Below are 15027 nucleotides of genomic sequence, written 5' to 3'. Positions count from 1 at the left end.
ACAAGCCTCTTGACGTTATTGCCGATAGTCAGTCTTGTACTTTCATTTTGCGTGGTTTAGACAGTGGCTTCGACTGTGGCTCAGACAGTGGCTCCGACTGTGGCTCCGACAGTGGCTCCGACTGTGGCTCCGACAGTGGCTCCGACTGTGGCTCCGACTGTGGCTCCGACAGTGGCTCCGACTGTGGCTCCGACAGCGGCTCCGACAGCGGCTCCGTGATGATGTCCAGAGCCTGCGGGTGGCGTCGGGCCCTGACATTTATGGCCCCATGCCTCTTCATTAACACCAGCTAACCAGCCCTCCTGCCTCCTCAGCACTCAGAATACTGCGAGTATCAGTGAAATTGTCAAGTGTGAAAAGGGACAAAGTAGTTATATATCGTTTTGTTGGTATTATAATGTGCTGTGTTGTCTTTGAAAAGAGCAGTTGTGACTATGTTTTATCAGCTTGTTCCGCTAGATTGTGTTTTGTGTCATAGTTTCTGCAAAAGGTACATTTTTACCCACATTTTATTTGTATATTTGTAAGTAAGTAAGTAAATTTTATTTATATAGCACCTTTCACAGACAGAGGTCACAAAGTGCTTCAGAAAACGCAGAATAAAACAATAAAAACACAAAAAAGTAGAATCAGTCCCTAAAACAAGTGCAATTTGCCTTTCAGGAACAGCAAATTTCATAGGGGTAGACTTTATAGCACTAGAGCAATGTCAATAATTTGTTAACTTTAGCTGTAGCAATAAGTTACGTGTAGTATAATTAAGATTTATACCAAATAATGCGATCACATGTAGTTATTCATCCTTTGTATAATACCTAATGTCTAATTTCCGTTATCTTGTCTCTTTCCCCAGGCCGTGGAATCCCAGATCCGGAGTTTCGGACAGACCCCCTGCCAGCTCCTCATTGAGCCACACCCGCCTCGCAGCTCCGCCATGCAAGTGGTGAGTGGAACCAGACAATCCGAGCCAGTCTTCCCCCAAAACGCTGCTCCGTAATCCCCCCTGTCTCGGCGCCGTCAAGGGCCAGCTCCGCTCCGGTCCAAACCCCGCGCCGCCCCCTTTCACCCGAGCTTTGATTCCTCATCTGCGCTCACGTTGGCACACCATAACAGACGTACGCTCTTTTCCCACCGAAATCGAGCTCGTTATTGCCGTCGCTCGTGCGTTTTCATCTTGACAACGCTGGGAAAACGTATTCTCGGATCAGAAAGCATCTCGTGTCTCGTCATTAGCGAGGTGTGTGCGGAGAAGGGATTGTAAGGGTTCTGGTCCCGGGCCAGCTTTTTCCACCTGAACTCGGATCGGCGAGGCAGCGGTGAAGTCGGGCTCGTTTCCAGGGGCGGCGGGCCCTCGGCGATGGACCGGCGCCCCCAGAGTCCCTATTAGCGCGGCGTCCCTGCGGCGATGACAGCTGCCGGGGAGACCACCGCCCTGCACGCCGCACACTCGCTGACCCGCACTGCTGCGTTCAGTCGCTCTTACTTATAAGCAGTATCGCAGGCGGCGCGTATTCGGCTTAAGGATTTATTGTTCGACAGAGAAGCTTGTGTTTTCGTTAGACTTCAACATATATAGTTATTATGTAGCAGTCGCTTTTAAACTCATTGTGATGCTTATTATCCGTGAAACGTTTGCGCAGTTACAGGCATCGTTGGGAAGTAGCCAAATACATTTTGTGTCACTGTATTCCAGTACAGTTCCTCTTTCCTTTGATATTCAGTTATACAGTTACTTATTTTTAAATCAACGGAATATATTATGGCCTCAGACGGCACTGGTGTTAATACGAAGGGGGGGGGAAACGTGTCGATAGCACAACTCCAACTGTGCTAATGTAGATTATATTTTATTAATCAAATCGTGAAAATATATTACCGTATTTTCCAGATTATATGTCGCCCTGGAGTATAAATCGCACCAGCCAAAAAATGCATAATAGAGGGGGGGGAAAAAAAAAAGATATATATATATATATATATATATATATATATATATGCTACATGACGCATCTAGTATGTTAGCGTAATATTAACAGTTATTCAGATAACTATAGCATAAAGAACATGCTAACACGTTTACCAAAGCATCAGTTTTACCCCAAATCACTAAATCCATTGAATTCTTCTTCCTCTGTGTCACTTCTAAACAACTCCACAAACTCTGGAGGAAGAGGAAGTGCAGATTCTTCTTCTGCGTCGCTTAGAGCCTAGAGCGCCCTCTTGCGGTTGTCAGTGAGAAAATAATCAACACGTGAAATATGGTTGCCAGTGTGAAAATAACAAATAATATCACATAGAAGTTGCTCCAGAGTATAAGTCGCACCCCGGTCAAAACGTATAGTCCGGAAAATACGGTAATGATAAATATAATTCATCTCAAAGTTAAAACATCAGCACACTATAACAACATATTTAAAATTAGATTGAGAATGCAGATGTGCATAGAGGTGTGTTGTTTTCTCAGCATTTTGAATCGCAATGTGTTTAAAATGACGCGAGCAAACATTGACCTTTCATAGCATTGGGTCCTCTTGCGCGTACAGTCGACTCCGCCCTCTCCTCTTGCGCACACACACACACACATAGAGAGAGGGAGCGTCGGTGTCCCGCGGCGCCGGCGGTAACGATACTGTCAGAGCGTCTGGTTAGCTGTCACATACGGTGGATTCCCTCCGCCGCGCTCCTCGTGTTAAACACCGATGTTCGTCCTCTTCACGCGGGGAAACGGTTCTACAGCTACAGCCGCTTAGCACAAACACACCGCCGCGCGCCACTCTTCCCAGGCAGCCAGACGCCAACGCCGTTACGTTGAGCGTGCAGATATTGACAAAGTATAACTCAGCGTTTTGTGTCGTTGTTGTTGTTGTTCGTTCGAACAGTAGTGCGTTTAACTGAGAGGAGAGATGTCACGATATCAAATGTTACTGTTATGATTATTGTGAGAAGAAACGTCACAATTTAGCAATTATTCATGATTATTGGACAGAATAAAAGCGAAAGCCTTCATTATCTTTCATTCTAACACATCGCTGGTCCATTCGTACTCGACTGGCTTTATCAAATCAAACTTTCTGAATGCAAAAGTAAAGTTATTGTGGTTTAAACTGCCACGTAAAACTCCCTGTACATTGGCAGTAGATTTCAGGCTCCAGATTGAATAGAAAAGACTTAATTTTGCTTCTAAAATTGACACGATTATTGCTTTTTTAGTTCTTACGATTATATTTTGACCTGAATAATCACGATTATCAATTCACCGGTTTAATCTTGACATCTCTAGCATTTCAGACTCTACAGTTTTTCAACACTTTTACAGTTATTTGAGTTTGTTGATAAGTCAAGTAGATTTATTCATGGGTTTCAGCGTCCTGATTATTGGCAACTTTGGAGGACTTTTGCCCGCTCAGATGTCGCCGGTGCTTATGTTTCATCGCTCTGGAACGCACGTCAGAACATTTTGTATTTGCACGCACGAGATGATAAATAAAGTATACACTGACACATCAAACGCGTGCAAGACGACTAAAGGAACAAGCAACTTTGAGGGCTAAAAATCAAAGACACTGTCGCAGAATGATTCAAGAACGAGCGAGAGTGAAAGACGCACGAGAACTTTATTTACAGTCAGAGAGGCGGACACCAATTTTGTCTATTAAAGTCTCTCCGTTCTTCTGTTTTGGTTCGGAACATCGAGATTATCAGGTTTATCCATAATCGTGATTGTTTAGGTCACAATATAATTGTAAAGACTAAAAAAATTATAATCGTGACATTTTTAGAAGACATTTTTGAATGTTTTTAAAATGCTTATTAAAGAAAAGTGACAATTTCCAAACTAAACCTTTATTTGTCCCACAATGGGGAAATTGCAGTGTTGCAACACGCACAGAAGTAAATAATAAAAAACAGATAACTCATAAAAAACACTCTTGTGGGAAAAACTCTTATTTACAGCTGTTATATGGACAGAGAGTATTGCACTAGGATGATTGAGATTATGTCACAGTATTGCACATGAGTATGACAGTATTGCACATGAGTATGACAGTATTGCACATGATTATGACAGTATTGCACATGATTAAGTCTGTATTGCACATGATTAAGTCTGTATTGCACATGATTATGACAGTATTGCACGTGATTATGACAGTATTGCACATGATTATGACAGTATTGCACATGATTAAGTCAGTATTGCACATGCTTATGACAGTATTGCACATGATTAAGTCAGTATTGCACATGCTTATGACAGTATTGCACATGATTAAGTCAGTATTGCACATGATTATGACAATATTGCACATGATTATGAAGATGAATGACACATGTTCAGTTAAAAGAAATGTGACAATTTTAGCAGAAAAATTACGTCCTTTCTGCTCAGCCTTTCCTCAAAAAAGTAAATGTAAAGTGCTTTTTATCTTGCCGTTTATGTCAAATTGATCATTCAGAAGTTTGATTTCATAAAGCAGGTCACACGTTTAGGAGCGGTGACGTGTTAGAAAACGAGAAGGAGTTCTGTGTCGTTTTGGTCCTAAGTAATCGATAAATTGCTACGTTTATTTAAATTTTAACTGGAATTTGACATTGTGACATCCCTAGTTGTGGGTAGTATTATAACAAAAAAAACTGCTCACACTTTAAACTCAATTTGTTTTTAAAATGTCTTTATCAGTTTTACCAACAAAAATAAAACAATTTAAATCAACTATAATTTACGCACAAAAACAGACAAAACAAAGCGCACCAAAACACCAGGGTGGCGCCATCTTGATCCCACTTTGTTAATAAAGTCGCTTGCTGCCTTTTAGCTCTAACTTCACAAACAATTCAGAACGGATTGTACGGCAGTTAAATGCATCTTTTTGCCCTGAAAACGTGTAAGAGATGTGTCATATTGATTGTGCTTTACAGATTTCCTGATATGCCTTTTTGCTCCTGATTCCTCTGTTGTAATACTTATTTTAACCACTAAATTATATCTTTAAACCCTCCTTTCTTCTCCAATAGTCTATTTCTTGTCACAGTTCTTATCCTAGCGTTGTGTATAAATCTCGATCCTCGTCTGCTTCTGCTTAAGTCTCCTAACTATCTCCTTCTCTCTGTCCTCCCATTTTTTCTCCTTGTTTTCATCTTGTCTCATTAATACCGGCTGTGTCCTCCTCTCATCTTCTCTTGTTTTACCGCTCTGTCCTGTCTTCTTTCTTCTTTCTTTTCCCCCCCATATTCTACCCCCTTTTCCCTCTGCCCATGTGTGTGTGGCGTGCGTGGTCGTCGCGGGGGGCCCTGAACAGTATCTTCTCCTGCAGAGCCCGCTCATGTTCACGGAGCAGATGCAGCAGGACGTCATCATGGTCCTCAAGTTCCCGTCCAACTCTCCGGTCACCCACGTGGCGGCCAACACCCAGGCCGGGCTCAGCGCTCCCGCCATCATCACCGTCACCGCCAGCCGGCTGTTCGCGGTCAACAGGTGGCACGGGCTGGCAGGTCAGGCCGTCGCTCGCATCGTTTTATTTTGAAAGGCTACGTAGACTTTGATGAGCTTTAGAACCTTGTTAGTTGTATTTTGATTGATTTGTGCACGTTTGAGTCATCCCGTGTTGTCCTGTGATACATGTTTGCTTCTAAAATGCCACTTTTCGAAAACAAAAGAAATGAAAATCTGCTGCTTGCTAAACTGGCACGCGGGTATGAAGAGGCTCATGGGTTCTGCACCGGACGCCAGTGGACCTGTTTGTATTTTTAAGCTGTTTTTAGAAATGGAAAATTCACCTCTTAAATTGGGGATTGAATTATGATGGGGTTGAACAATGGACAGGGACTTTTATTGAAAAAAGGTCTTGGAGGTATAACCCATAATGATAGTGGTGGGCAATATTGACAAAAATATATTAGTCGGTCGAAAAGAAACATGTTTTTAAACGTGTTCAAGTTAAATTATCAGAAAAAATGCAAACTAAATTCAAGTTAATCACACAAGTGCAGGAATATCTTAAGTAATATCTTCATATCTTCCATCCATCCATCCACTTAGTACCGCTTGTTCCCTTTCGGGGTCGCGGCTGACTGGAGCGTTACATCTTCATATCTTAATATCTTTAAATAACATCTTAAGAAATATCCTTAAGTTTCAACATTTTTTTTTTTTCAATTTTTAAAAAAAAAACATTTTTATTCTTTTTACTATAAACAATTTGCTCAATATTAAAATTATGTCCCTTCAAAACCTAAAAGATGATAAAAGATATGATTTCTCTGTGGGAAACATTTGACCTTTATTTACCCAATTAAAAAATATCTGAGATCAACACAATTGTACACAATGACACAGTTACTTTAGAATAGTATAGAATAGAATAGAAGAGAATAGTTTAGAATAACTTGAATCTTGGCTCATAACCTTGTAATTGACTAGTTTATGTAGATTTACAGAATATGAGAGTGTTTTTCATTTGCTCACAGTGAAATGCTCGACAAATTAAAGGGAAATGTCACTTTAATGCCCTCGGTCCCCTGGTTGCCCTCCAGTGTTCGGCGCTCAGTCTGAACATGGACAGTGACGGCGTCTTTAGACCCGCAGTATCAGATGTGACACGTGAAGCGGGCAGCGTTACGTTCAGTGTCCAGCGCCGCACATCAGCCCCGTGTTTACTCGACAGAACACAGGGTTTATGAGCATCCAGACTGATTGGGTTCAGTACAATATAATGTCACCCACACGCTCCACAGGCCTGATAAATCTAATTGGGATAATAAAGCTGATGTCTGCCCAACCAGACACACTGTTAATTGCATGGATTTATGATGGTCTCCGTGAACAGTGGGACAAATATAAATGTGCAATCATAAAAGAGAAAAATGGAAAGATGCAAAATGCCGTCTTGTTTTGTCGCGTTGAGCTGTGACAGAGATGAAGCTCATGCACTTAATTATGTTCACCACAAAGAGAAATGATATATTTTTATCACTATGTGTTTTGTGATATGAAATACTTTTGATTTAAATAGATGTTGATCTCTTTTATTTATTTATTTTGATTTAAAATACAAATTAACTTACCCCGAGCCCAAGATTTGCCTACATATCCTTTCTTGTTATGAGTTTTTTGTTGACCGTATTTTCTGGACTATAAGTCGCAGCAGCCAAAAAATGCATAATAGAGAAGAAAAAAACGTATATAAGTCGCACTGGAGTATGAAATGCATTTGCAAGTGTGAAAATAACAAGTAATATCACATCTAAGTTGCTCCCGAGTATAAATATAAGTATAAGTCGCACCCCGGCCAAAACTATAAACAAAAGGTGCATCTTATAGTCCGGAAAATACGGTATTCATATTATTGTTTTACTACAATATTTTGTTTAGTAGTTATCAATTCTTTCTCAGCGTTTACTTACTTTTCACCCTAAACATCTGTTTACAAAAGGAAATAAGATTTTGTTAAATACAATTTTTATTTAACAAAATATATTTCCTTTTGTAAACAGTCAGATGTTTTTCTTATCGGATTACATCATGTCAGAGAATTATGCAAATTTCTGACTAATGACTGATTAGCACAAAAATTAGCCGTAACTCAACATTAAAATAGGTTTTCTGTAGAACCAGAATCAGCATCTTCAAACCGTATCTCATTTTTGAAACGTCCTTCCATTTCCAAACGCGCATCATCTCAGCCTCTGGACCTACACTCAATGGTGTCCCTGATGCGTCGGCGACACTGTGACTCTGCGCTTCCGGCGTTTTCCAAAACCCGAAACGCCACACTCACTCACACACAGGGCATTACAATATTAATCACATCCGTCTCCTCTTTGTCAGGTCACCAAGGCTCCACGGCGCAGGACCAGAACTACCAACTTCCCGTGGAGATCGACCCTCTCATAGGTACGCCGCAAACTCTCTTGTGTCTCTGCAAGAACGGGTTTTGTTTTGTTTGTTTGTTTGTTTGTTTGTATTTAAATGTGCACATGAAACCACGAGTCTTTCCCCCGCGAATTGTGGCCGACGCGTCCCCGGTTACACTCGGAGACCGCAGTTGTTTCTCAGCCCGCGCCGAGACATTTGCATGCAAATTGGAACGCGATGAGCTGTGGCCCGGCCCGGCGTTTCATCACCGTTTCATCGCCCTCTGAAAACCCCCCTCCGCCCCGCCCTGTGTCCTCCTCGCTCTAATTCAAACGTGGGGGGTAAAGGGACGCGCGTCAACGGGACTGAATATGAATGCGGCGGTGATGCGCGGTTGAGGAGGACGACATGGCCGCCGCCCGTCCCTCACCGCGACTTGTTGATGGCGGCGCTGTGCGTTAGCGTCCGCGGCGTCACGTTCATCCAGGGAGGCGGGGCTCTTTCTTTCTCGCTCCTGCGCGTCGGGGAACTCGGTGTACTTGAAAATGTCCAGACTCGTCGAATGTATTTATCTTATTTATGTCCACGCGCAGCCGTCTTTTCCCTTCGTATGTATAGCTTGTGTTTTAGTGCCTGCTGTTTGTCGCTGTTATTATGTCGAACGCGCTCATGATGTCCCTAAATGTCTAGAGTAAAATGTATATGTTCATTATTGTGGATTTATTTCAATATTATGTGTGTTCTATTTTTAATATTCTGGCATTTAAGTTCTTCATTGCTCAGAAAATGTCTCGTACATTCTGCAATTCTGTAAATTCTGACTCTATTTTTTTTATTTATTTGGATATTTCACACAAAAAAGTGAAACAATTAATTACTTCTATTGTTTGATTCAGTTTATTAGATTTTTTTTTAGCATAATAGCAAAAAAGAAAAAAAAAATCATGTACATTTACGATGATCATTGTCATGAAATGGAGCAAAGCATGTAATTTATCTTGAAAAGGAGTGGGATGAAGTATAAAGTAATGTAATGAGACATTTTAAACACATTATCAATGAAATAAAGGTTGAACTATGGCAAGTGAAGGCTTCCAGACAAAGAATATTGGTGTATTATGGGGCAGAATTAGAAATAACGTATTTTCCGGACTGCGGTAAGTCGCACCAGTCAAAAAATGCATAATAGAGAAGAAAAAAAAATATAAGTTGCACTGGAGTATGAAATGCGGTTGCAAGTGTGAAAATAACAAACAATATCACATATAAGTTGCTCTAAAATATATTAGTATAAATATAAGTATAAGTTGCACTCCGGCCAAAACGATGAAAAAAGGTGCAACTTATAGTCCGGAAAATACGGTAGTTATTTTCTTGACATGTCGATTTAAAACTGCTGCCATCTCTGTTATAAAAGGTCTTTCCACGTGTGTTCTATTGTCCGTACAGTCCAGAGAACAATAATGATGACTTTTTATAGTCGATTCACTGTTGCAGCCATAGAAAACGCACGATAATTACCGACATTAACACACAACACTTGATCGATATTGACAGGACATGATCGTTTGCCGCGCATTAATCAGCAATAGTCGAGTTACGTCTCAATCACGTAGCCAGATCCCAGAAGAAAACTAAATTAAAATACGTTCCTCACTCCGGTGATATTGAAATACCTGTGTAAATAATCATAATTTGCGGTCGGGCGCCTAAAACCTCGCCTGACGTGACACCGGGCTGCGCAACCAGTCTTAAATCCTCGGCGTAGAGCGTGTGTGTGTGAACATGTTTTTCGGGAGCGATCGTGGGATTCTCGGCCCTTGTCACTAATATATTTCTGCTGTTTGCATTCCACACGTAGCCCTGGCTAAACACAGCGGAGCGGGGATGAGCGCCGAGGCCAGCTGGGTCTCCGGGGGGGGCTTACACTGGGCAGATATATGGGACAGCTAACACCAACAAACCAGAGAAACGACAGCACTTACAGAAAGCAGGGATATTTCCTTAAGCTGGGATGAGTTCGCTCATGCTACGCACATCGGGTTCTTTTGTTTGTCTCATTGCGCCGCTCTGGCCCCCGTTTAAAGTCTTAATGTCTTAATGTTTTATGATGTCCTCAAGGTGTTAAGTGAAGGCGGGCCGCGTCGTGGCCTTGGATCTAAACAATAAGGCTATTATTTAATCTTCCTGAGGTGTTGGAGTAGCGAGCGTAGGACTGGGCCGCTTTATATCTTCATAATACATGGTAGTTTGCTGTGAATCTCGTGATATAACTGATTTCCTCTCGGACAAAGGCCGCGCCGTTGACAAATGGGCTTAAACGCTGACCGTGGAAGCTAAAAAACATTAACAGGAACAGAAAGGATGCGAGAAGTGGAAGCATATCTCGTAACTGTAACATAAAGAGCATAAAACAACCATTTTTAAGCTATAACATCAATTGTATTTTTGTAAATCGTATTATCATCATGTTGCCCTGCCCTAGTAGCAAGTGTGCAAGTGTAGTTTAGTATCAATGATTGTACAAATTAAGATGCTTTTACATTTTTAAATTGCAGAGTCAATTAATTTCAATCAATTTTGTTTTATTTTAAAATCTTTTTTTTTTTAATGTAAATTGAAATGTATTTATTTCATAACATATACAATACATTATCAGTGACACACATTTACGCAAAGAATGAATGAAAAGGATTAGAAATCTTGTTCTCTGCCCCCTTTCTTAGTTGACCAACATTTTTATTCGTCAACTCAATTATTTTATTGGATTTATTAAAGGATTCACGTGGACCACTGCAGAAACAGTACTACTGGAGTTTTTTCCCTTTTCTCTTTCAATACATCGTCGCTTTTTGTCTCGCGATTTCAGATCTTAGAGATGTTTCATAGTTTTCAGAGCACTTTTCAGCGCAAGACCCGCACATCTGAGCCACGAGTAGAGCATAACCAAAACATCTCTGCTCCAGATTATTCCCACCGATTATAGCACTTGATAAAGGTTAATTTTGCGGTTAATATCGTGTGTGTTTCCGCAGCCAATAGCGTGGGCAGTCACCGGCGGCAGATCTCCGACCTCCTGGACCAGAGCATCCAGATCAGCTCGCAGTGTTTCGTCATCACCGCCGACAACCGCTTCGTCATCCTCTGCGGCTTCTGGGACAAGAGCTTCCGCGTCTACTCCACCGACACGGGTACGTTTGGCTTATGTCGCTAGTGACGCACAAAGCATCGGCGACGTTTATCGACAGAAGGATCGATAAGTGGATAGAAAACATTATTAAAGGTCCTATGACAGGTTTTTACGATTTTCATATTTTGACTTTATTTGGTGTATTTTTACCTGTTGTACATATAAATTATAGTTTCACACCAATCGAGCAGGTATTTGTGGAGAAAACGTTGAAAAATCTGTAGAAAATGACAGGAAGTGACATCACACCAGGAACACTCATTCCAGATGCAGTTTATGCAGAATTTACACAAACTTTTTTTGTCAATAAAACAATAATTCAACAAAATAAAGTCACTCTGATATATTTTTATTTGTCAAACTTTAAAAAATGTGACGTTAGATGAGTTTTTGCCCAGTGTTTGATGGATACTTTCCTAGTGTGATGTCATCAATTGCAAACAGGAAGTGAAATTTATAAACCTAAAAAAAATAGCCATTCTTGGATGGATTTGTATCATTTTTATAAAAAATTTAAATATATAAAACTGAACTGTATTTTAGCTCAATGAGTCTTCCAAACTTTCAGAGGCACTTTAATTGTAGTTAAATAGAATGTATAAAAACACATTCATAGCCTAATACTACATTGAATACACGCCCACTTTAGACCTAGACTAAACGTATATTTGATGAACTATTTTACGTCTCGGTTTGGACTCTGGAGTCTGCACTGTGGTTAAAAAACCACGACAAATGTCACATTTAACACATTTTAAATACAGCCCAAACCATTAAACCTGCATATTTTTGCCATTACATAAACGTCAAATTGAGCTAATTTTATTTCACGGCTGAGAAAAAAGTACAACGCAGAGAAACCACCAACTCTGACTTTAGATTTACAGTCTTATATAGACTTTAATACAACTGTAAATGCCCCCAAAATATACAGTATGTGATTATTATTATTATTATTTATGCCTACCTTAACACATTTACTTGACCTAATTCTATCCGTTAACTGTTTTCAATGTCATCTGCGTCATGTCAATCTAATACTATAGGTTGTAATGACTGTAATAATAATATAATAAAGCACATTCAGCACGTCATTTTAGCTCTGAAGTCGGATTTATTTTTAAAGCTAAATACAGGGATATCCAAGTCCTGGCTTCAAAATGATTAAACCCGCTGCTGGGTCTGCGGCGAGCCCACGGGCCACATTTGGAAGTGGTTTTGTGAAACACCACACTGCAGTATATTTTTAATGTAACAGTATTACTTTAGAATGGGGCTGGCCTCGTTATGCTCGCTCTACCTTCGCCCGCCGCCTCTTTACGCTCTGAAACGTTAGACGGAAATACAGACGTTTCTCAGGAGTTCATAGTTCCGAGGACCGTTCTTTGAAGCAGATTGTATATTTTGCGTGTGTTCAATCAAGTACGTTATATTGAGTTACAATTGACATAACTACCGGTGCAAATGTCAAACATAAAAAAGCCGTAAAAAGGATTAAACTGTAAATATACTAGTACTGCAAATCCTCCTAATTCTGCTTCTTGAAGGATTACAGTGCACAATGTTTCCTGATAAATAATACATGGTTATATATAGGTTAGTGCTGGGCGATATGGAAAGCAAATACCGTATTTTCCGGACTATAAGCATGCATCTTTTTTTATAGTTTGGTCGGGGTGCGACTTATACTCCGAAGCGACTTTTATGTGATATTATTTGTTATTTTCACACTGGAAAGGAGGGCGCAGAAGAAGAATCAGCACTTCCTCTACCTCTGGAGTTTGTGGAGTTGTTTAGAAGTGACACAGAGGAAGAAGAATTCAAAGGATTTAGTGATTTGGGGTAAAACTGATGCTTTGGTAAACTTGTTAGCATGTTCTTTATGCTATAGTTATCTGAATAACTGTTAATGTGTTACGTTCACATACCAGACACTTAATGGACGTTTTCACATGACTCGATCCGATAGCCTTTCGAAAAATTCCCCAGCCCTAACATCGTCTACGTATTAGATCATATCGTCTGTCGTTCATAGTGACAAATGCCACAAAAGAGCTGATTTAAAATAAAAATTAAATACATTTGTGTCGTAAACGTTCAAATAAGTACACGAGAGTTGATATTTTTGCACTTTGTGATTCATTTTACGTCCGTCGGATCGTTAAACCTCAACAAAGACACGTTTTACCGCTTTTCCCTCAACTTTCAGGCCGATTCATTAAACGATCACGATACTTAGTCTAGCTTATATTTGCAAAGGTTGAGCTCGTGCCCGATCGACTGCAGGACACCGTCGTGACAGTCGTACAAATGCCGACTGTGCATTCAGCGAGAGACAAGAGCCGGGGGGTCAGGGGGTCCCAAATGAGCCTGTCCGCATCCTCGCTCGCGTCTCGGAGTCCCACACGACCCGCTCCGATTCAATCTACCCGGCCGTGGGGGGCAGCGGGGGCCGAGGAGACTGCTCTATTGTGCGGCTGCCACCCTGACGCGGCGGCGCTTTGATCGCACGGGCGCAACAGCTGCCGCACGGGGGTCCCACGAGCCCCCCGGGTTAAAGAACGGGGGGTTTTATCAATTACGCGTCCTGATTGCTACACGTGGATGCAACACGCCGACTCGTAATGGGAATCTGCACTCGCCACTCTGGACATGGGGGTATTACAGGAAACGTAATTATAAATGAATTGTTTTGTTCCATAGATAGAAGTTTAAGTGAAATGTTTAGCATAATTAGATGTATAAATGTGATAAACCGGTGCGTAGACATCAGTACATTTGTATTTACTCCTTCGCAGACCCCCTTGTAAGTGAATACCTAATATTGTATGACTTTCTTTCTTCCTTGGCCTTATTATTCTGGCTTTTACCCCTTTTATACCTGTGATATTACATATATATTAGTTTGTTGTTTAGTGAAGAGTGGTTTGAATAGCCTGGCAAAGGAACAAAGACTCTAAAAAACACGAAGGCTGACATTTAACTGTAAACATAGCGGTACAAATGAATACTATACTCTTGATCAGCCGAACCAACCTTTTTGTAGACGATAACGATTTCAATACCCGATACCGGCCGATTGCTCTGCAGAGACTTAAAACATAGCATTTATTTGGACTGGAAACAGAAATATAAAATATGTGTGACAGTAAAACGCGTATTTCTCCTTCAACTGAATAAAGAACAGCTCTGTGTGATAAAAGTTCAAGCATTATGAGACATTCGGGGCCGTGATGTCACAGATAATAATAATGTAAAATAAATAATGATAAATATAAGTCAATAATGATCAAATAAATAAAAAATAAATACCTATAAATATATAATAGACATAAATATAAATAATACAGATATAATCAGCTGAACCGATATTTTGGAGCAGATTCCTAATCCTGCACATTTTTCTGGATTGGAGCAGATATTCAATACCAGTATCGTATTGCCGCACCCCTAATATTTACATTTAGATAAATCTGTAAAGCCTTCCGTTCCTATACTCTCCGATCTCTGACACAAGCCCATTAACTTCCCCGTTTGGACGACGTGATGTGAGTTTAATACGTGTTGCATGGTAGCCATTATTGCGGCAGCCGTCATCATTTCTCCTCTGTATTTATAAAGCTGTCAAACACTTTGCACGTTTGACATCTCCATCCCTCGCCGTGGCCCCTCTCCTTGCCTTTGTCCTCCACTTCAGCTGCGCTCGTGACTCCGACGTCCCGGGACAGATACGGCTTCATTATGCCGCGGACGCAAATGTCATGTGCTGCTGGACGCGGACCACTGTTTTGAGTGTAGAGGTCACTCAGCGTCCACTGCACCAGAGAGAGAGGTCTGGAGATCTGACAGCAATTAAGCATCGTTATGTGTACAGAGACGCCAGCACACATCAGCGGGGCCGCGGCGAGTGTTTACACTGCTGGACTTGACAGGAACAGCTAAGACAGGGCGTCAGCCGACATGACAATATGCATAATGCTAA

At 40.9% G+C, this 15027-nt stretch overlaps 1 protein-coding gene across 6 annotated transcripts in view; it reads left to right on the top strand.

The window, feature by feature from the left end:
* Positions 1-15027, top strand: part of lrba (LPS-responsive vesicle trafficking, beach and anchor containing) — a 282434-nt gene that overhangs the window by 244965 nt on the left and 22442 nt on the right. For 4 of the 6 annotated variants that reach the window (XM_072463061.1, XM_072463065.1, XM_072463062.1 and 1 more), the window contains 4 exons: positions 854-943; positions 5301-5493; positions 7829-7894; positions 10891-11050. In XM_072463061.1, the coding sequence (XP_072319162.1) occupies positions 854-943; positions 5301-5493; positions 7829-7894; positions 10891-11050 (509 nt within the window). The remainder of the gene's footprint in view (positions 1-853; positions 944-5300; positions 5494-7828; positions 7895-10890; positions 11051-15027) is intronic. The other 2 variants (XM_072463066.1, XM_072463063.1) reach the window with 2 other exon arrangements.

Source organism: Eucyclogobius newberryi, unplaced genomic scaffold (assembly GCF_026437365.1).
Source record: "Eucyclogobius newberryi isolate DKJ021-1_F unplaced genomic scaffold, fEucNew1.0.hap1 SCAF_4, whole genome shotgun sequence".
Lineage (NCBI taxonomy): Eukaryota > Metazoa > Chordata > Actinopteri > Gobiiformes > Gobiidae > Eucyclogobius > Eucyclogobius newberryi.
Note: the sequence above shows the minus strand (reverse complement) of the source record. Positions and strands in the feature narration are given on the sequence as shown.